The sequence below is a fragment of the Phyllopteryx taeniolatus genome, chromosome 20 (genome assembly GCF_024500385.1).
Source record: "Phyllopteryx taeniolatus isolate TA_2022b chromosome 20, UOR_Ptae_1.2, whole genome shotgun sequence".
Lineage (NCBI taxonomy): Eukaryota > Metazoa > Chordata > Actinopteri > Syngnathiformes > Syngnathidae > Phyllopteryx > Phyllopteryx taeniolatus.
In genome coordinates, this window is record NC_084521.1 from 16117047 (window position 1) to 16139435 (window position 22389).

A 22389-nucleotide genomic window follows, 5' to 3' on the forward strand; every position below is an offset into this window, starting at 1 on the left:
AAGATTCATTCACCGAATCGTTCAAAGGTTCACGTTCACTGAAGGACTATGGAGGCGGGGGACATCGAGTCCGAGCGGCCAATGTTCCGCGCCTCCATTGCCGAGGCGGCCGACCGCAGCTGTGGCCGTAAGGTGGCGGCGATCCCCGAACCCGTTGGTGGACACCAACGGCGAGGGATGCCGTCAAGCTGAAGGAGGAGTCCTATCGGGCCTTTTTGGCCTGTGGGCCTCCTGAGGCAGCTGATGGGTACCGGCTGGCCAAGCGGAATGCAGCTTTGGTGGTCGCTGAAGAAAAAACTTGGGCATGGGAGGAGTTCGGTGAGGCCATGGAGAACGACTTCCGGACGGCTTCGAGGAAATTCTGGTCCACCGTGCGGCGTCTCAGGAGGGGGAAGCAGTGCACCATCAACACTGTGTATAGTGGGGATGGGGCGCCGCTGACCTCGACTCGGGACGTTGTGAGTCGGTGGGGAGAATACTTCAAAGACCTCCTCAATTCCACCGAAACGCCTTCCCATGAGGAAGCAGAGTCTGGGTTCTCTGAGGCGGGCTCTCCTATCTCCCACACTCCTCAGCCTCCCTGGTAAGGTCTATTCGGGGGTTGCTGGAGATGAAGGTGCGTCGCGAAGTCCAATTCCCCCCCCCCCCCCCCCCCCCCCCCCCCCCCCCCAGTGTTGCTCACGGGCTATTTCCCTCAAAATACTGGCATTTCATTTCGTCATTGCTGCCACCCTTTCAGTCCACAGTAGGTGCCAGCTGCAGCTTCCACCCTACAATCCCCAAAACATGAGGAAAAACTTCACGTCTCTCGGGATAGTCTTTTTATTTTTTAATGAAATAAAACAAACATTTCCCCCAAATGTTCAAATTTAGCCTGATTATCAATGTGTGTGTACTGCTTTACAAAAGGGAATAATGGTCTTTCAGTTCAGTCTACAGTGTGCAATTAAAATGTAAAACACTTCCCGGCCTAAAAACACAGCTTTCAACTTCAAATGGCACTCCGAGCACATTCCGATGCTAATGACATCTAAGACATCTGTTCACTCACACGCCACTCACCTGGTCTCGTCGTAGATCAGAAACGCAAATGCGGGCCATCAGGCTCGCTATTATCACATCACGTCGCCGCTAACTGAATCATTACCACGTCAATGGACGCGAGGAGGGGGAACACAAACAGCAACTTTGATGGAAACGACACGCCTAATCTGATTTGTCTTTTTGAAAAGGATTGCAAATGAGGCCAGCGGTAATTTGTGTCAACACGTACGGCCCAGTCGAGCGGACGCAGGGAAAGGGCCGTTTCGGTCCGCCAAGGACTCGCCACTAAATCAACCAAATGTGTATTATTATCAACATTTGCGGGTTAAATACTTGGGGGCTTTTCATAACAGTTTGAGAGTTTTATTAGTGTTTACAATTGAGTGGCAGGGTGTTTGCGTTGCACATGAAACACTTACGTTGGCTTAACGTCAGACAATCCATCACCTAAGGTCTATGAAATGATTTCGGAGTCAGAATTTCAATGAGTGCGTTGATGTAACGCTGACACGCGACTAACTACTAACTCCGTATTACTCTACATACACACAACTTGAATCGATTGTGTGCCGTGCGAAGGCCGCAAACGGTGGAACCCGAGCTCCCAAATAACAAGACAACCACACAATTAGCCTAAACTCCTTGTCGGTACGCTAAATCAGACACATGCGCGGAGATATGCTGTCTCTGTACATGGAAACATGATTTTGGAACTGCAAGGTGTCCATAAAATCTCTTTATAATTGAACAAATATTTGGATATTTAAAAAAAAAAAAAAAAAGAAAAAGACAAAGACAAAGAAAAAGGGGTACGTATTGACGTTTGGTCCTCCACGCCTCTTTTTATCCAACGCTCTTCCTGTCTACATCCATTTATTGCGCCACGCAGGAATTGAGTGATGTCATGGATATCTCCGATTTTGTTTCAATAAACCACAATATGCATTGTGCTTTTTCTTGAAGAGTAGCCATTTTTAAGTTTGTTTTTGTTTGAAAAAACAACACTTTTCATCAACAGGGTACCTGAAATACACAAATGCGATGTGATTAAAAACATTGATAACCACACTGTACACAATTTGAAATCAAACTCCATGCAACACACTTTCTTCTCGTGTTCATTTCTTGTAAGAATGATAGTTCCGAACTTCGAAATCGGGAGTTACTTTTCAATCACCCGCTATATACATACACATACACGCACACACATCCAATTGACCAAATTGGGACATAGCAGCTTTCAGCCAGATGTCAGCGATGTGCATTAAAGATTGTTATTTTACAACAGTTGTCATTTGCAGCCAGCAAAATCACAATTATATATATATATATATATATATATATATATATATATATATATAATTATAAAGAGAGAGTTTCGAAGTGATGTGAATCGAAGGGAATCACAACTTTTCAACAGCAGCATGTATGGACATTCTCCTGGGAAGTTTTGTTTCATTTATGTGGGCTTCCCAAACTTTAACTTTCTCTGCTGGGCCCTCCTTCGGTTCAAAATATTTTTTTTTTCGCACCACCCCCCCCCCCCAAAAATTTTTTTTTTATTTTATTATTATTTTTTTTAAACACGACATACATACACATTTGGTTTTCAGAGTCCATTGTAGTTTATTTGGCACATTGTAATTCATACGACGCTCCACATTGTTGGGGCAAATAAAAGGTAACTGCCACAAACTGCAGGTTGAAATCAGTGCAACTGTTTTCGAGCACCTCAACCGTGCAACAATTTTCAGGGGAAGCGGTTTCTTTCTGTCTTTTTTTCAATATTAAAAGGTCGCTATTAATGCAACGCTTTCGTTCCTTCACCCCCCCCCCCACACACACACACACACACACACACACTTTGGGAGCGCCTGAACTACTGCATCCACATTGGTCGGGCGGTGTGTAGGCGGCCAATGAGATGCTCGCTCGTGCATAGGTGCGGGCATGCCATTGGCTCCGAGCTCAACGGCCAGCACCCGCACCTGCCCGCGGGGCCTCTTTAAAAAGAAAAAAGCGAGCCCGCGGCGCGGTGGCGCGCTTTACGAACACGATTTGGCCAGCAGAGCCGGTGACGGCATTTTGTTACGTTTAACATGGCAGACTGGAAGACGCAGCTGAGCTACAAGTACAAGCCGCCCTACCACGCCTACGCCTACGGCCTCGTGTATCAATCGGGCCACGAACAGAACCACTGCCCCGAATTGAATGACTACACGCCCGGGGTGGCGCAAGTCTACTACGCCGCCGCCGCCAGGCCCCGCCAGGAGTCGCCGCCTCACAGCCCGGAGCGGCGCGTCGCCAACGGCTATTGCCGGTACCCGGGCTCCGGTCTCGTTTACCTCGGGGACAGCCAAGCGGGCCGCCTGCTGCGGGGTGCGACGCCCCGAGCCGCTTCCGATGCGACGACCGCCGAGGAGCGCAGGAGGGCCGGCAGCGACTCCGCGAGCGACTCGGAGACTCACGCCTCTCCCGGTACGTTCGTCTCCGCTCCGAGCTCGACAAACTTCTGCAGAAAGCCTACTAGACCCGTTTTGGTGCCGCTCGTGGTCGTTTCAAAACCCAACTGGAAAGTGGGTTTGCTGAAGGGCGACATCTCGCGAACCGATTGGGAAATTACACGTTTACCTGCGGGGGGGTCGCCAAACTTTTTTTTTTTTTTTTTGGGGGGGGGGGCGGGGGGTGACTTAACAAAACTGCTCCAATGAATATTCTTCCATGCGAAGGCACTGATCGTCGTCGTCATCAATGATTTAGCAAGGTAGGCAGTGGATCAATATCAATATCCAACTCTTTACTTTCCATGTTTTCGAACAATCAATGTATACCGCGTTCCAAGGAACTTCAAACGCACCATCAGTGGTGAGCTATTTTTAGAACAGGCCCGCAGGTACGGAGAGCGAGATGTCTCAAAATTACTTCTACAAATATATCCGCGATTTACCTTTAAATTATTATACCTTTAAAATTATATAATTTATATATATATATATATATAATAAATGCACACAACATTGTGCATTTATTATATATATATATATATATATAAATTATATACAAATTATAAAATATTTTAAAAAACACATTTTAAACCTCCATATATATCTGACATTGACTGATTTCAAAAAGATTTTTTTTTTTTAAAAATCCCTTAGTTATCCCAGAACGAAACCAGTTCTGGGGGACACTAGCCCACCCCAGGGCTCCAACAAAACCACGTTCATCAAAATCTGATGTGGCGTTTCGAATTTTGGTGACAAATCTCAGCCATACGCAGGCTACCGGTGGAGCTACCTCATGCCCGCGAGCGCCGTGCAGTATTGCGAATATTTCTTTTTATGAATGAATCATTTTCAGTTGGAAAAGATCGACGATACTTTTATCGAGCTCATTTCGAGAGACCCAGGAATGGTTACCCAAAACTCGTTGGGGTATTCATAGAGCGAGCTTGCAGAAGAGGCCTCTTCTGCAGTTGATGTGGTAAAACGCATCAAAACGATGCAGAGGAAAGCCTGGATGATCATTGGCAGTGGTGGGAGTTGCCGATCAGCTGAGTATCAACGCTTGCGGAAAGCAGTTATTAGTCAAGTGTTTTTATGGGTTGCGACGGCATACACGCTAGCAGCCGTGAAAGCAAAGGGAAGGCATTTCTCACGTTATCCTCCAAGGTACCCGTTTGCACCTTTTAGTGGTTCTTATTATACTCTCCTTATATTCCCTCGCAGATTCGTGGAGTTTTAATAGCGGCCGAGAAAGTGGTTTTCCACAGGCGGACCCTACCACATGGGTCAAGAAGGAGCTCAGCGAGGACGCTAACAGCAGGAGCCCCGACGCCGGAGACCAGGTTTCCAGCTCGCTTATGGGGGAGCTGTCCTCCTACACTGATGTGGGCAATCCGAACGCCAACGCTTTCCCGCTACAAGTGCCCATACCGGCCCTGAAGATGCCAAGCACCAATGCGAAGAGCCCTAAAGGAAAGGTGCGCGTAGTCTTCTCCAAAAGCCAGATGAACGCTCTTGTCCAGCGGTTCAGTGTGCAGAGATACCTCACCCCGGCCGAGATGAAGAACCTGGCCGAACTCACGGGACTTACCTACAAACAGGTAAGTCAGACAATTGACACGGGCGTGCGCGGGCCATCTTAACCCGTTATCGTCACTAGTTTTTATTCTTCACGCTTGTAGGTGAAGACTTGGTTTCAAAATCGAAGGATGAAGCTGAGGAGACACCAGAAAGACAGCAATTGGGTGTCCGAGCGCTACATCGGCAACAACGGCCGCAGCCAAGCCAACCTGATGAGCGGAACGGTGATCAGCCATGCGCCGCCTGTAAGCGAATCCTTTTGACGTGTTTTCTAATTTGTCCCTTCAACGATCCTGATGTCCAGCTCGGCTTTTCTGTTGGCTAATAACAGTAATGCAGCGGCTTGGACATAGAGCGACGCGTCCATCATGGAGGTCTAACCATAGTTTGGTTATGGCCTTAAAGGCGAGACGCAACACCGTCCAACAGAAAAAAAGTAACTTGATCGTGATGACCGCCTGTCTCGTCTTTTCAGTATCAGCCTGAGCCCCAAAGACCACCACTCAAAGAATGCTACAATCACCCCATGATGGACGCCGCCTTCAAGACGACGGCGCCGCAGAACCTGGCCTTCTATCTGGCCACAATGGCCGGCACCGCCGGATCCGCTCAGTATCCCGCGTGGTCCTCTGGCACGGCTCAAGCCGCAATGGCCACCAGGCCCCAGGCGGTCGGTTGGTCTGTGCCTCCTGGCGTCAACCAGTATGAATACAACCCAGGCGTGTTCCACCCGACTGGCAACACGGAGCCAGATACCGGCTTTGACAGGAAAGATGCCGAGTCTGTCACCGGCCAAAACTCAACAAATACAGTCATTGTACATGACCTCGGCCAGTAGGACGCTTGTGGTGTATAACATTTTCTTCCCAAGAGTCTTCAGGTGAATGTTTTTTTTTTTTTTTTAAGCGGTTGTATATTGTTCATATAGCTGAGCCAAAACTTTTTTTTTTTTTTTTTTTTTTTTTTTTTTTTAAATCCACCAAGTTTTATTTTTATACACAACTATTTAATGCTTGTTGGTATGCATTGCATTGACTTTTGGGAAATGTTTGAAGGTAAATGCCTGATTAAATCTATGCACACTTTTTCTCCTACAAATACAAGGTCTTGTCTATATTTAGCTGTATAATTCCTCAGTCTTAATATAATTCAGTGACTATAGTAAGATAGTTGTCTATGACTACAACATATTTAAATCAAAACAAATGAGTCGGTTGCCACCATGTCAATATCGCTCCCTTGATTATGCAACACTGTTTACAAGGCATCCTCTGAAGGACCAATGAAAACCGTTGCTCTCAAAAAGAATCGTATTGCAAGTCATTCTGTGCAACCCAAAGTACAGTTTGTCAACGTTCGCGTACACTAAAGTGCTGGCCGAAACTATTTGTTCGGGGCGTCCCACAAGTCACATCCCTCTGTTACTCCATTTTATTGTTTATACACCAGCCCCAGATGCATCCTTCATCTGACAATCCGTGATAAATGGTGGCTGCTCCTCAACTTGAACCGCTGGCTCCAGTCTACCCCGCAGTATGTTCTCTCATGTGGTGTGTGTGTGTGTGTGTGCGCATGAGCATGAAAAGAACAGGGGAACAAAGACCACCCTTCGGTGTGGTGAGATAAGCGCTTTTAACAGCTTTAGCACGCGTGCCTAGTCCATCTTAAGGCTGCGGTAGATGTAGCGAATAAAAGCCAGCGAGGCCCAGAAGGACACGCTACCCAGCATCAGGGAGAAGACCAGCGCCGTGAGCAGAGAGTAGCCGAAGAACTCCGTACTCTGCACGAGGCCGCTCATGGAGGACCTGTTCCTGTAGTAGAACACGGAGTAAACGAAGATGAAGAGGCCAGTGGAGCCCGTGCTCAGCACGCTCCGCCACCACCAGCGGTAGTCCTCGCCGGACAGCAGGAAGTAGGTGAGGGCCACCGAGATGCAGGCACCCACTGAGAGGAGGATGGCGAAGACGCACAGCAGAATGCCATAGAGTGTGTAGTGCTCCCTGCCCCACACTGTGGCAAAGATGTAGTACAGCTCCACGGAGATGGCGCTAACGAGAACAATGGACAGAATCCACAAATTGATATCTGGCCACTGAAAGAAATTCATTCATATGGAGGAGGAGTGGGGCCACAATGACTTGGTGTACTCGGGTCATTTTCATATAATTTCATCAATAACGGTAAAGATGTACAAATAATAAAGGCAATTTTTTTTTTTTTTTTTTTAATGTAATTGTGTCAATTCTACAATATGCGTAGCACATATTGAAATTACGCTACTCGAGGGTGCAAACAAACGGTATAAAGAAGCTCAATCAAATGGTGGTATATACAGTATCGGAAGTCTAAATGACATTTGCAAATAAAGATGAGGAGACATGAGCGGCATCGTCAAAGACATTTCCAAATTAGAAGGCGGTGTGGAGAGGTGTGCATGCGCGGAAACACTTGAAATTGAACATTTTAGGCATTCGTAGTAAAGGCAATTCTTATTGAGTGACACCCGCTGCTATATACTTCTTGCATAACGGTAAAGACAAACCGCATCATCAAAATTGCGCGATTGCACAATTTCCAGTGGGTATGCAAAGTATTCATACACCCTTACATTTTTCACTCTGTCATATTGCAGCCATTTGCTTAAATCGTTGAAGTTCATTTTCAAAATGTGTATTTGTAAGGGTCATGTTGCAAAGGATTGCATATGGTTTGGGGTATACTGCGATGCCTTGATACAAGTACAATATGTTCCCTGGCCACGCTCGTATCTCAAATAATCTTTTCCCAATGATGTAAACGGATATGCCGTTAATCCGTTCCAGCCTCCCCCGCAAAGAAAGAACAGAATTTGGTGTAATGTGCATTTTCATGAGAGAATTAGCGCTCCATAAGATTGTACATCATTCGAACATACGGTAATGACAATGAAATACACTCAAACCGTTAATGTCACAGCAGATCATTTAATCAATTTTGAATCAATTGCCTCAAACTAGAGTGGGATTCATAAATAGTCTCTCAGCTCTTCGATGAGTATGGCACTCATATTAGTCGTTCTACACGGAGGTTAAAGGTTATTCGAATGGGAGTACTGTTATATTGTCAGCGCTTTGTGCACCATTTGTGTTCAATCCGTTGCTTAAAGGGTTAAAGCACTGCAACATCGACGCTAATTAGCAGACTGAAAGGATAAGCTGTTTTTTTTGTTTTTTTAAACATACAAGGTGTAATTCTCTGTTTTACGTTTAGTTTGAATGTAAACTTCGACTCGGAGTGGCATTAAACAGCTCGAAGCCGCTTTTTTTTTGGGGGGGAGATACGCTGTTCACTATTTGCCAAACTGTTGCCGATTGTAAAGTGTGTCAAACTGAGTTCATTGCCGCCATACAGTGCTCGTATCTCAAGTCAGCGCTCGCAAGTCAAAGCAAATTAAAAAAAAAAAAAATGAAAAAATGTAGAACCTGGGGGAAAACCCCGTACATTGAGTCACTTGTATGTCAAGGCACCACTGCACCGTATTAAGGGTGGAAACTAGTAACATTTCGGGGCGGGTGTCCGTGACTCGCAGATTTTCCGGGCTGGGTCCTGAACCCGGGCCAATAGTGAGGGTTCGCTGTATTTAGCGGTTTTTCCGTTTCGGCGCTGGCCTAACACTCGTTCATAGGTTTCTTGACATTCCACGCAAAAGCAATTTATCGCAACATTATCTCACCTGAATGGCAAGAAGCCACCGATGGCCATGTGCACAGCGGCGTGCTTGTACCAGGGCTGCGGAGGGATCTGCCGAGGGATGTTCCGAGTGCGGCACGGAGCCTGGAAGCCGCCCGCTCGGTTCTTGCCGACGATGCCGCCGATGACGGTGAGCGGGAAGCCCACCGACACCCAGGCGCCCAGGAGGAGGAGCACGGTGGTGGCCGGCAAGGCCTGCGTGGAGCCGCTCCACCAGTGGACCGAGTTGACGACGCTCCAAGTCAGGAACAGAGGAGCTGCGGGAATAACGGATTAACAGCTTACGGCGATTCGAGCTCGTCATTTGACCGGAGCGACTCGTCAATATGAATCGCGACAAAGAGTCGTCACGCTCTTCCGATTGTTTGTACTGACGAAAACTGCCTGATTTGCTCGCTTGAAATATTCAGTTCATCTTTACTCTATCCACTTTTGTTTGCTTGCCTATAAAAAAAAAAATACGGTCAAATAAAAGGTTGAAAGGCTTAAAGCGCTTCTTCATCAAAAGTATGAACATTGACTTCAGATATTTACACTATAAAACTGCAGACACGGCAAGTGTCACCTCCAAGATTGGCCTTCACATTTGCCCCAGCCCTCATACAATCCTAACAAAATATACAGATCATGGCCGCTCAAAGAGTGAGTATAATTCTCGGAAGAGCCTGAATAGTTGCACGGAATTCGGTCTACCCCTAACGTTCCTTTGAGAAGACTCACCGGAAAAGAGCGACGAAGTCAAGATGATGTTCCACACCCAGCGCCTCCCGTTAATTTGTGTGTAAAAGCTGCACGAGATGTAACCCGACACACAACTGGTCAGGGCGTACAAGACGATGGCCGCGGAGTTAATGGCGCCGTGGCGGTGCACATTGAACATTCCCAGGAGTGCCATGACGATGATTCCTATGACACAACAATGTAACGGCGTAACACGATAACTTGTAACTATGACGATCGCGTGTGCATACCTGTAGCAAGGGTAAGGAACTGGGCCCCCACTCCGAGCACGGCGCAAAGCAAGCTTTTGTAAGGGGGAAACCGAAAGACGTCAGTGTGTATGATCTTCCAGCCGATGTCTCCTTGGTCCGGGTCATCGCAGCCTGCCTCCTCCTCGACATTATACCTGCAGATGAGGTGCAGGATGGTCAAATTAGCGAGCGATTCTAACGCAGTTCACGCTTGACGTGGAAACGCTCGCTTAGAAGTGCTTGCAATTCCGCGGGCTTCGAAGGCAAGACGGCACTAGCTGCATCGGCTACGCGAGTAGCGTTGGAGAAGACAGTCGAGGGGCAACAATTAAACGATTCATGGACAACTAGTTGCGTAATTGAGAGCCACTGTTTAACTTACAATTGTCAAAATCTTTGGAAATTCAGCCTCTCAACAAAAAAATATTCTGATTTCCGTAGTCTTCCATGAAAGCAGACGGATTCTCATCTTTGGAGGCTGCCACTCCTGGGAAGACTCACCACTGTTCCATGTTTTCACCATGGGAGGATAATTGCTCTCCCTATGGTTCGTCAAGATTCCTGAAGCTTTCAAAATGGCTTCTGTAAGCCTTTCCAGACTGACAGATGTTAATGACCGTTCTGGAATTTCTCTGGCTCGCATCATTTCGTCGCAGCTATTTTCGATCTTTCGTCCGACTTGATTTTGTCGGAACAGATTCTGTTTAAGCGATTTCTTGATTGACCAGGTCTGGAAGTCATCAGGCTTGACTGTGATCAGTGAAAATCAAACAAATTGTGATTAGCTCAAATGACTTCCTGGTTCAACAAGTGGGGGGCAACTGAAGTTTCCCCCCCATAATACATTCAATCACCATTTAAAAAACACTATTTTAAGTTCACTTGGGTTTTATTTGGCTGATTTGTTTGATGACCTGAAACAAAGTGGGGAAAAAGCTTTTTACCTAGACAGAGAGACACAGACAGACAAACAGTATAAAATTGAGAAATAAACCTGGCAAAGTCGTTCTTCAGAACCCGCATGAGGATGATGATAACGAAGCCCAGCAGCAGCACCACGAGCACCAGCGAGTTGATGATGGACAGCCAGTGGATCTCTAATGTTTTGGGGAAGAACGAGTAGTCCCTAAGGCGCTCCGCTCGGCGGGCGTGGGTCAGCGGGGACTCGAACCAGCGCACGCTGTACGTGTGAATGACCGTCAGGCTTCCCCCGCCCACCCCGACGCCGCCCAGGGCTGCTCCGGCACCGTCCTCCAGAGGGACGGGTTTGACCTCCTTCACAGAGACGTTGGCGAAGATCACAGAGTCGCCGTTGTACTCGATGTTGAAGTCCAGGTGAGTCCACAGACCCACCTGTTGGCGGGAGAGAGGCAAAGCAGCAGAGCGCTTACGTGAAGATGTTGCGGCAGGGCTTCTTTTTGACCAAGTCGCTCTTAAAAAGCCCTCAACCCCACCAAGACATGAGAGTTTACTTTGTGGCTGTGCGGCAGGAAGCCGCTCTCCTCGATGTATCCCACGAAGCCCCAGATCGGAATGTCGTCCAGGACAAATTCAAAGTAGTACAGCTCTTCGATCGCCTCGCGGAGCTGGTCTACCTAGAACATAGCGATAGTTTAAAAACTCATATGGTCAGTCCCTGATGTCCATGTTTCTCAACCATGGGTCTGTGGACTACGAGTGGTCCTTGCGCAATTAATTGCACGGGGTCCGCGGGAAAAAAACAAAAAACACCATTTTGAAATGTGACGGAGACCTTTATCTATGTAAACTAAAAGCACTTTACATGATAGCCATTGAGACTTCATATATATATATCCAGCGGTGTATTATGGCACATGCCTAAGTGTCTTGAGCGATTTCATACCTGTTTCTCTGAAAGCGTGAGCTGACAAAGCGTTTTCTTCTCAACATTCTCTCGAAACCGAATGTGATACAACGATTCGGCCATTCGGTCACCGTCCAGCACTTCTCCCAAACTCAGAGACTTGTGATGCACCTGCGGAATAATTAGCCATCAAATATTTAGAGATGACACGAAGCTTTAGTCGGCTACTCCTAAAGTGGACATATGACACGGTATTAGCACCTTGTCTGGCCTGCAAACAGGCAAGGTGTAGAAGTGATACGTCTCCTGAGGGTTATGATAAGGACCCACTTTGTTGACATAGACCGTCACGTTGTCCCCCTGCTTGTAGCCCAGCGCCGCGGCTGTGAGGAAGCACAGGACCAAGACGCGAGGCAGGCTCATCGTCCTCTGGCGGCGACCTGGCGAGTGTCCTCTTCTACAGCGCATAACTCCTGGCGCGGACACAAAAAGTGAGCGATCAACTTTCGAAAACCGCTTAATTATTAGCGATGCCGATACTACAGCCGATACTACAGCGCAGATGCCATTTGGCCAGCCTGACAAATAACTTCCAGGCAGATGGGAGTAGGAGCCGTGTCAACTGTGTGGAGATACTTGAGGTGACGCCATGAAATGATGAAATGCAAACATTTGTCCCTCCTCGACGGGAGGCGCTAACATGTAAACAGAGGAGCGAGGCCATTGCAAATAAAGAAATATGTCCTAGTTCTTTGTAGTAGTCTCTTATCTCCTCTGTACTCCTTTTACATAATGCCCCCTAGTGTTCGGACTGAGATACCACATAACTGAATGCCTTTTGTGATAGGCTACATTTAAGTGAAATGTGTGGCCACTTCCTCCAGCTCTTCCGGGGGGATCCCGAGGCGTTCCCAGGCCAGCCGAAGGACGTAGTCTCTCCTGCGTGTCCTGGGTCGTCCCCGGGGTCTCCTCCCGGTGGGACGTGCCCGGAACACCTCACCGGTGAGGCGTCCGGGAGGCATCCGAACCAGATGCCCCGGCCACCTCATCTGGCTCCTCTCGATGCGGAGGAGCAGCGGCTCTACTCTGTGATCCTCCCGGATGACCGAGCTTCTCACCTCATCTCCAAGGGAGAGCCCGCACACTCATTCCGGCCTCTTGTATCCGGGATCTCGTGACCATAGGTGAGGGTAGCAACAGACCGACACAAAGTCCGCATCACTGCAGACGCCGCAGCGATCCGCCTGTCGATCTCCCGTTCCATTCTTCCCTCACTTGTGAACAAGACCCCAAGATACTTGAACTCCTCCACTAGAGGCAGAAGTTCATCCCCGACTTGGAGAGCGCACTCCACCTTTTTCCGACAGAGGACCAAGGCCTCAGATTTATAGGTGCTGATTCTCATCCCAGCCGCTTCACACTCCAGTGAGAGTTGGAGCATAGGTCCTGCTTGCCCCACCCCCATTTCAAACAGAGGTTGTGAATTCAGAATTTGGCCTTTGAGTTGGCTCCTACAGTTTGTTTTGAAATAAACGTGTAAACTTACTGAGTGATGATCGAACCCACACGGTCTGTCAGACGAGTGAACCATCAAACCAGTGACTCCGTAACATTTAAGTGGGTCTTTAAACACTTTGTGATGAACTGAGCGCAATATTTCAATGAACAGACCACCAGATACATTTGCGTACGCTACATTATAACTCCACAACTCCAGAACGCAACGCTGATATATTTGCATTGGCTTTTAATATGCTCCCATTTAAAAAGGAGCCGAGTTGTACTGTTAGTAGAGCCGTAAAACCTCATTTCCTGTCACTTCTCCAATTTCCGTCACACCGAAATGTCAAAGCAGACGAGCTCATAGCGCTGCCATTGCGACCTTTTGTCATTTCGTTAATAATGCGGCTGAGGCGTCCAACAAACCTGTTCGAACCCGGGCCCCGACGGTCTCTCGGAACGCGTCGACGCCGGAGCTCAGAGAATAGATCGACTTAGCAGCGGAACATTGGGAGGAACCGTCGACGAAATGCGCTCGAGCGTCAGACACGCGAACGAGCCATTTACGTCAAACACAAACAGCGGCGCGAGAAAGCGAGGAATTGAGAGGCGCGCGACTCCACGTCACCTCGGAAAAGACATAGAACGAACGAACGAACGCTCGCTTCGGTGTTCCGGAGTGGGCGGAGAAACAAAAACAGAACACAAGCCTCCGCTTTACTTCCCTCCTTTATCACATGTATGCAAGCCCGCTCGCGGACAGCTTGAGAAAAAAACAACCAGGTATTACGGCCATATGCTATCAATCGTTCAGATTCAGAATTTGCATGAGGTGTCAACCTGCTGCCAGCGACCATGAACTGTTTGCCGGATTTCCTTGTTGCTCCAATCGACCAATCAAACACACCCTTGTTATAACAAGTCATGTGAATGCACATGAACGCATCGCTGGGAAGTCTCGCCATTGACATAAATATGAAAACAGGTAGATCTGACACGCCCCTTCGAGCAGCGTGCCGACGGCGACGCTAAACTAGTGCGGGCATAATGCGAGCGCATTCCATTGGCGTGAACGTCAAGTAACCCGAAAAAACAAGGATGCCTTGAATCGTTAGCTGCACTCGGTTGCACACAACGCCGTACAATCACAACAGGGGAACTGGAAATAACCCTTCATTAGATAAAAATACGTTGGGGGGATTTTATCAAATGTTTTGTATTGATCACACGTTTTTTAGCCTTGAAAAATCAGTATATCTCATGACATTGGTTGAGAAATAACAAGTTACGCATGATGTTCAACGTCCATGCGTCACCTTTGATGGGAATATTGCCCCCACCAATGTGGCCGCTACGTAGGCATGTTGCTTAGCCCTACTGCTGCCGGGGGGGGGGGGAACACTGGCGAATCTATTTTTGGCTAGATATCTGTGACGCTCGATAGCTCGATTGCTCATGCCTGCTACTTCATGTCCCGCGAAATCCACTCACATCCTGGCGGCAGACGCATCGCGACACTTGCAAATTCTTGTACGTGTTTGGTGAATAGTCAAACTTTACATTGTAATTTGAATCCGTTGTTGTTGTTGTTGTCTTTGCGGTTCACTATTCTTTAACAAAATGCTATTTAGTTATCACGCTCACGGAAATAAGTGCGTTCCCTTACTAAATCGGGGACTTGAAGGCAACTTTTGTAAATGTACGTGCTTATGATATGTTAGCTTGTTGTATATAACAGTCGAGTATATCAGAACAGTAGTCACTCTTGATTGTGTCGATTGATTTTTTTTTTTTTAGAGCTTCGGAGTTTTGAATTGAACGCGACACGACCGCAATGGGCATACATGGGCTCGCCAAACTCATTGCCGACCAGGCTCCGAATGCCATAAAAGAGCAAGACTTCAAGAATTACTTTGGTAAATCAATGTCATAGCTTATGATGAGAACTGCTTGAGATCCATGAAATATTCCGTGATTATGATGGCTAAAGAGAAATCTGTGGCCGTATTTTTATTCCCCAGGCCGAAAGATTGCTGTAGATGCCTCCATGTGCATCTACCAGTTCCTTATTGCTGTGCGACAGGATGGCAACGTGCTGCAGAATGAGGATGGAGAGACCACCAGGTACAGCTACTTACGTGTTGGCAAATGTTTGCTGAATAATTGATGTCATCCACGCAAGAAACCGGCAACTTTCGCGGAATCATTCTTCAAGACAAATTCCTTGTGTGTCTTGTAACACACTCGGCCAGTAAAGCGGATTCGGAAAATGCTTTGATATGCGCAGCCACTGGCCAACCTGTCAAAAAAATATCAAAATGGCATATTTCCGTTTTCTTTTCACAACCTTGATTTGTGGTTTTGCAAATATAATGTTTTGTTTTCCCACGAAAACAGCCATCTTTGTCTGTACCATCCATTCAACTATTTGAATCCCACTAAAGGACAACAATGCATAAACATGAATAAATGTATTCCCCCAAAGACAGAAATACAAGTTGATTTCACCCGAGCGTCCAAGACGTGCGGACGGACGCAAGTCCGACGACACGACCACAATGTCGATCATCGAACTGCGACCTAGGGTGTCCTGGTGCCGAGTGTTCACCTTCCAACAAGACAATGACTCGAAGCACACGGCTAAGATAACGAAGGAGTGGCTTCAGAACAACTCTGTGACTGTTCTTGAATGGCCCAGCCAGAGCCCTGACCTAAACCCAATGGAGCATCTCTGGAGAGACCTGAAAATAGCTGCCCACCAATGTTCACCATCCAACCTGGCAGAACTGGAGAGGGTACTTTGCGTACCGACTGTATATCGGGGTGGTTGTCGATTGTCTCTGCCCGAGGTTCCAAAGCAAGAGCGAAGACGGATGGATTGCGAACGCCTCCCTGTCGAGTTCCTCCGCTAAGATTCCACTGGGTGGACAGCGTTTGGTTTGCTGGTTTGCAACTATTCTGAAAAAAACGTATTATTATATCTGCGGAGGTTGACGCAAGTTCATGTTCGAGGGGGAAAACTTGCCCAGCCCAGAAAAAGATTATGAGAATAAATAAAGCAAATACCACAAGTTAATCAAAACAAAGAGCACAACTTGTTTTGAGTAATGTCACATTTTCATGAAGAAATGGTTGTAGTAGTAGTTGTTGATTGCTCCGGCACTTTTTGCTTGTGCTTCTCATTTCCAGCCACCTCATGGGAATGTTCTACAGGACCATCCGCATGCTCGAACACGGCATCAAACCCGTGTACGTGTTTGATGGCAAGCCCCCACAGCTCAAGTCGGGAGAGGTTTGTGTGTGCCTGCGCTCTTGTTGTTGTCTTACCTAAAGTCCCATTCATCGGAACCAAGAGAGATCCCCCCCCCCCCCCCCCCCACCCCCCAATCAGACGGGCTCGGTTCCGGCTCATCGGTGACCATAACGAGTTATTGAAGATAATTGAAGTCACTAATTGAACTTGACTCCTCAGTTGGAAAAGCGAGGGGAGAGAAGAGCCGAAGCTGAGAAACTGCTCGCGCAAGCCCAGGAACTCGGTACAGAATTTCACCGACAAAAGAATCTCTATTACGTGACCTTTTTTTTTTTTATTTTTGTATTCATATTTAAGATTCTGTGTTAGCTTGTTTGCAGTTATGATTATGTATTATTATTATATTTTTTTTTTTTACAACTTAGGGGAGCAGGAAAACATCGACAAACTCACAAAGCGTCTCGTCAAAGTCACCAAGCAGCATAACGATGAGTGCAAGAAGCTGCTGAATCTGATGGGAGTGCCTTACATTGAGGTTCGTGGGAGGTTTGCGTTGCTTTACAAATGTTGCCCTTTTGAATCAAATCGATTTGAAAGTCGACCGACCCGGATGGGCACAATGACCTCTTTTTATGACTAAAAGGAATCTGTCGGGGTGGGCTCAACATTGACGAAGAGAACGGGAAGACACATGGCCATAAATCCCAAACGAAGGAGAGCCGCACTTCGGGGGGGGACTAAAAATAGAACGTCACAGTTTGGCCGCCTTAAACGGTTGGAAAACATTTGTTTCAGCCATCGACACAAAAATCGGGTGGTACGGACGCGCGTCTCAAAGACCCATTTCCAAGAATGAACGGGAAGTCACCCCGGAGCCATTGTAGCTTAATTGGGTTAGGGGTACTGGGATTTATTTCAGGGGTGCTACAAAAAACGCCATCTTAAGTTAGCCTACTAATATTTAACACCAAAGATTTTGAATGCAGTATTGGATGTTTATCTAGTTAGAATTTGTTCCTGAATCTAAATCAAGTCCTTCAGATCCTTCGTCATGTTTATTTTAGAAGCAGTGAATCATCTCGACGCTACTGTAATTGATCACATTAATCAACGGCATTTACAATGCTCTAAATGTCGCTCGCTACTTTTATTTATATCAATGATTTGCTTATTTATCCAATCTTTCCTGCGCGAGACTACGGCGTCCGCATCGGGCGCTGTTTGCTCCAATGTCATTTTAGCGCTACTGCCGTTTCACCGGTCGAACGACACAAAGTCACATGACCTCGGACGCCATCGATTGGGCTCGCCGGGCATAGCTACCGACGCTAGCTAAACAGGGGCTTTGTTGACTCTCGAGTAGCGTTTGTACTTCATGTGTTTGCAGGCGCCGTGCGAGGCTGAGGCCAGCTGCGCCGCTCTGGTCAAAGCGGGGAAAGTCTTTGCCACGGCAACGGAGGACATGGACGGGCTGACGTTCGGAACGAACGTCCTGCTGAGGCACCTCACGGCCAGCGAAGCAAAGTAATGCACTTTTGGTCTTTAATCTTTCAACAAAGGTGACATTGAGAGTGCATTCGTTTGCATCAGTGTACTCATTTTAAATTTGCCTGTCAAATAACAGATTCAACAAGCGTGTCTTCTCTCAGGATTAGCTGCTACCATCAATGCGAATGTTGCTGCTATAGAGTTGTGTGCGCTTTTGGGACAAACTTGTATTTTATTGGCTTGCCTTCCCAAAAACTCCCTTTCGAGGAATGGTAGACATAAAAACTAGGTTTGTTTGTTGCAAGCCTGGCACTTGCCAACGTGAAGTCGAGCATTCCTTATCTCTGTAAGGCAACGGCAAAAGGTAAGATTTGTTTTCGAGTTTATTTGTATAGCCTCTCCTTAAACCGTCACCTTATCGCGGCGGAGGGGTTTGTGTGTCCCAATGATCCGAGGAGCTAAGTTGCCAGGGGCTTTATGCCCCCCCACTGGAGATGGGGCTCGAAGGCGAGCGCCTGGTGGCAGGGCCTGCTCCCATGAGGCCCCGTGGGGCCGGGCGCAGCCCGAAAGGACAGCGTGGGTCCCTCTTCCCGTGGGCTCACCACCTGCGGGAGGGGCCGTCTCTGGCAGAGACGAGAAGAGACGCCTGGGCTGGCGTGTGAGGTCAAAAAGTTCCGACGCGATATAGTCGGACTCGCCTCTGGTACGAGTCCTCTCGAGAGGGGGTTGGACGCTCTTCCACTCTGGAGTTGCGCACCGTGCGAGGTGTGAGTATATTTCTTATTCTTTATTTATTCCACGCCTCCATTGCTGAGACGGCCGACCGGAGCTGTGGCCGCAAGTTGCTCTGTGCCTGTCGTGGCGGAAATCCCAGACTCCATCGCGGACACCAGCTCAACTCTCACTGGAGCGGTTCGCAGCGGTTGGAATGAAAATGAGACCACGGTCCTCGGTCGGAAAAGGGCGGAGTGCCCTCTCCGGGTCGGGAATGAGCGCCTGCCCCACGTGGATGAGGGGTCTTGTTCACGAGCGAGGGAAGAACGGAAGGGGAGATCGACAGGCGGATCGGTGCGGCGTCTGCAGTGATGCAGACTTTGTATCGGTCCGTTGTGGGGAAGAAGGAGCTAAGCTGCAAGGCGCAGATAGATCTACGTTCCTTCCCTCGCCTACGGTCACGAGCTGTGGGTCGTGACCCAAAGAACGAGATCCCGGATACGAGCGGCCGAAATGACTTTCCTCCGCAGGGTGTCCGGGCTCTCCCGTAGAGATCGGGTGAGAAGCTCGGTCATCCGGGAGGACCTCAGAGTAGAGCCGCTGCTCATCCGCATTGAGAGGAGCCAGATGAGGTGGCTCGGGCATCTGTGTAGGACGCCTCCCTGGTGAGGTGTTGCGAGCGCGTCCCAGCGGTGACGATCCGTGACACGCTGGAGAGACGTCGTCTCTCGGCTTGCCTGGGAAGTGGCTGGGGAGAGGGAAGTCTGGGCTTCCCTGCTGAAGCGACCTTGGGTAACCGGAAGAAAATGGATGGATGAATGGTTTATAGTGTTTCTGAACAATGCTTGAGACGGTCACTTTGTGTTTACACTAGAAGTGTAAAAGATATTTCGACATTTTTGTTTTTGTTTTTTGTTTTTTTTTAAATGTTGTTAACGTCGCACTGTGTTTCTGCACTGAAAATGTCCGTTTCTAGGAAGCTTCCAGTCCAAGAGTTCCACTTCAGTCGCATCCTGCAGGACATTAACCTGACAAATGAACAGGTACCAATCAACTGTGTTGTCATGGGCTATTTTGTTTTGAGTTTGGTGATTGGATGATGGTTGAAAAGCTGAAATGTCAGGCTGCAGGACCTCTTGGCAATCTTAATGTGTTCCCTGCCAGTTCATAGACCTGTGCATTCTGCTGGGCTGCGACTACTGCGGCACCATCAAGGGGATCGGTCCCAAGAGAGCCATCGACCTGATCAAGCAGCACGGCAGCATCGAGGAGATCCTAGAAAACATTGACCCAAATGTAAGCTTGAGAACGATCAAGGGTGCTGAAATGAAAAATTTCACATTTTTCATTTCATTTATTAAGGGGGGAAAAAAAACCAAACCATTCAAAGTCACCAGGGCCTGTGTGAAAATGTAATAGCGCCCTAAACCTGATAACTGGTCGGGCCATCGCCCTCGGCAGCGACTGAAATCAAGCCTTTTCTTCCAGGTGATTGAAAAGGAACTCCCTATTTGTAATTCTTACAAGAAACGAACGTGAGAAGAAAGTGTATCGAATGGAGTTTGATTTCCAATTGGATGCGGGCGCCGGCGTGAGCCAGCAGTTTCTCAAGCCGCCTGCCAACCGCCTGAACTGATTTCACAAGGGAGACAGAACTTCTCGTATTGGCCCTTCCAGTTCTTCCGAAGTCCTTGGTTTGGTAGAATACACTTGCTCCTTTAATCATGCAACATACGCAAAAAAAGTTTAGAAAAATAGGACAGGATGAATACATTAGAAGTATTTCGAAAAATAGGGAGGTTCTTTTCAATCGCCCTGTATAACAAGCAATGAGTCTTCGACATCTCTGTGGAGATATTTTAGCCCACTTGTCCTTGCAAAATTGTTTGAATTTAGCAAAAGTGAAGGCTTGTCGAGCATGAACGGCCTTTTAAGGTCATGCCACTGCATTTCAGTCTGGACTTTGATGAGGCCACTCCGCAAGCTTCGGTTTTTTTTGGACTTGTGACTGAAGGGTCACTGGTTCGAATCCCGGCTACGACTGTCCGCATGTCGAAATGTCCTCGGGCAAGACACTGAACTATAATTTCTTCTTCTTCTTCGTTTTTTTGTGAGATCACGTGTGACCACGTGAGATTTCGCGTTTGGCATTGTGTGGTGTTCAATGTTGAAATTATTGGAGCCCACCAAAAGTGTTAAATGGCAGATTTTTTTGAAAAATCTTTGTTTGTGGGGTCAGTCAAAGATATCTTTTAAGATTTCAAAAGTCTGTGTTTGTGTGTACCAAAGCGTAACGTGGCAACCGAGTGAATCATTGCACTCTGCATGCTACTGCAAAGTCTTTTCCTATACGTCTGTTTTTGGCCGCTTGGCTTGGCCAGCTCACTTTTCAATTGTGTTCATTTGGTTAAATAAAGGATGGCACGGATTGATTGATTTCTGACACGTAGAAGCACCCGGCTCCAGAGGACTGGCTGTACAAGGAGGCCAGGGACCTGTTTCTCAAGCCCGAAGTGGTGGATTGTTCCACAGTGGCGCTGAAGTGGAACGAGCCGGATGAGGACGGGCTGCTGCGCTTCATGTGCGAAGAAAAGCAGTTCAGGTGAAACGCAAGCACGCATCCATCCGTTTTCTGTAGCGCTCTCGCGGGTGAGCTGGATCCTACCCCGGCGCACTTCGCGGCAAGAGGCGGCATACGCCCTGTTATGCGCGCGATCGCGGGGTGAACATTTCCCACAAAAGCAAACTTTCTTAAATGCAAGATGACTTTTGACTTGACACTGATCACTCGCATGAATAAGATGATCGTACGTCCATGTAGTGAAGACAGGATCCGCAACGGGTGTAAGAAGATGGTAAAGAGTCGGCAAGGGAGCACGCAAGGACGACTGGACTCCTTCTTCTCAGTCACTGGGTCGCTGTCGTCCAAACGGAAGGTACTGCACATCGAAGCGAAGCGCGCAGCAGAGAATTGACGTTGTATGAGACAATGGCGCTTCAAACGCAATCCATTTTCCACAGCGCTTGTACTCATGAGGGTTTCCCGCTAGTTGTTGCGATCGCATTGTTTTGCACCGGAGTCCGAGTCGCTTGGTTGGAGTGTTTGCCGAGGCCGAGTCCCGATCCGATAACTCAGCGGTGCGTTAAGAGGAAAACAATTGTCTCAATTGTATAGATGATTTTGACTTGAATAAAAGTAGGCGGCACGGTGGACGACCGGTGAGAGCGTCCGCCTCACAGTTCTGGGGCCCGGGGTTCAATCCCCGTCCCCGCCTGTGAAAGTTTTTTTACTTTCCTTTGCTGTTTGTTTGTGTACTTGTAACTGTTTTTTTTTTTTTTTTAAATGATATTCCAAATGACGACTTCAGGGGTGTTCAACTTTCACGGGATTTCTTTAGAAATGAACTATTGAACTCTTTTCCGATCAAATATCACATAACGGTTTACCATGAGACAATGCAGCTGCTATTCATTGCTGTGTGTTGTCTTTCCGACCAACTTTGATTTCCCACACAGGAGCCCGAAGCGAAAGGATCCGCTAAAAAGAAGCTGAAGACTGCCGCGACACCGGGAAAATTCAAAAAAGCCAAATGAAGAAGCCAGTAAACCGTTTACTTTTTTTTCCCTCTCTCTTTCAAGCATTTTTAAATGATGTTTTTCATATCTTATGGAATAAATGCTCGTTGAAAGGAGTGTCATTTGTTTTTTTTTCTTCCATTTGAGCTTTGGGGTGGGGTCAGACGCAGACGTGGGCACACTTTTGTACTTTCAATTTGTAGA

The 22389-nt window shown here is 47.7% G+C and overlaps 3 protein-coding genes across 10 annotated transcripts; 2 read left to right on the forward strand and 1 right to left on the reverse strand.

The window, feature by feature from the left end:
• Positions 1–3092: 3092 nt before the first annotated feature.
• On the forward strand, positions 3093–6105 carry nanog (nanog homeobox). The gene is made up of 4 exons (XM_061758323.1): positions 3093–3522; positions 4773–5149; positions 5231–5374; positions 5605–6105. The coding sequence occupies exons 1-4, from the start codon at positions 3144–3146 to the stop codon at positions 5965–5967; spliced, it is 1263 nt and encodes a 420-aa protein (XP_061614307.1). The 5' UTR covers positions 3093–3143; the 3' UTR covers positions 5968–6105.
• A 242-nt stretch (positions 6106–6347) lies between these two features.
• Positions 6348–14107, reverse strand: tm9sf1 (transmembrane 9 superfamily member 1). Of its 5 annotated transcripts, none has more exons than XM_061758321.1 (9): positions 13995–14107; positions 11916–12127; positions 11694–11825; positions 11302–11424; positions 10824–11182; positions 9830–9984; positions 9579–9764; positions 8842–9115; positions 6348–7177 (listed from the first exon to the last, which is right to left on the reverse strand). In XM_061758321.1, exons 2-9 carry the CDS (start codon positions 12120–12122, stop codon positions 6784–6786), a joined length of 1830 nt encoding a protein of 609 aa, XP_061614305.1. In that variant the 5' UTR covers positions 12123–12127; positions 13995–14107; the 3' UTR covers positions 6348–6783. The 5 variants fall into 5 exon arrangements, with proteins under 5 accessions (XP_061614305.1, XP_061614302.1, XP_061614303.1 ...); XM_061758318.1 differs by having other exon boundaries at positions 13581–14035; XM_061758319.1 differs by having other exon boundaries at positions 13201–14035.
• A 461-nt stretch (positions 14108–14568) lies between these two features.
• On the forward strand, positions 14569–22302 carry fen1 (flap structure-specific endonuclease 1). 4 transcript variants are annotated; one of them, XM_061758957.1, is made up of 12 exons: positions 14569–14684; positions 14952–15070; positions 15176–15278; positions 16344–16446; positions 16627–16690; positions 16833–16942; positions 17795–17931; positions 19586–19652; positions 19774–19905; positions 21060–21211; positions 21431–21545; positions 22126–22302. In XM_061758957.1, the coding sequence occupies exons 2-12, from the start codon at positions 14989–14991 to the stop codon at positions 22201–22203; spliced, it is 1143 nt and encodes a 380-aa protein (XP_061614941.1). In that variant the 5' UTR covers positions 14569–14684; positions 14952–14988; the 3' UTR covers positions 22204–22302. The 4 variants fall into 4 exon arrangements, with proteins under 4 accessions (XP_061614941.1, XP_061614943.1, XP_061614944.1 ...); XM_061758958.1 differs by lacking the exon at positions 14569–14684 and adding an exon at positions 14691–14853; XM_061758959.1 differs by lacking the exon at positions 21431–21545.
• The last annotated feature ends 87 nt before the right edge of the window (positions 22303–22389 follow it).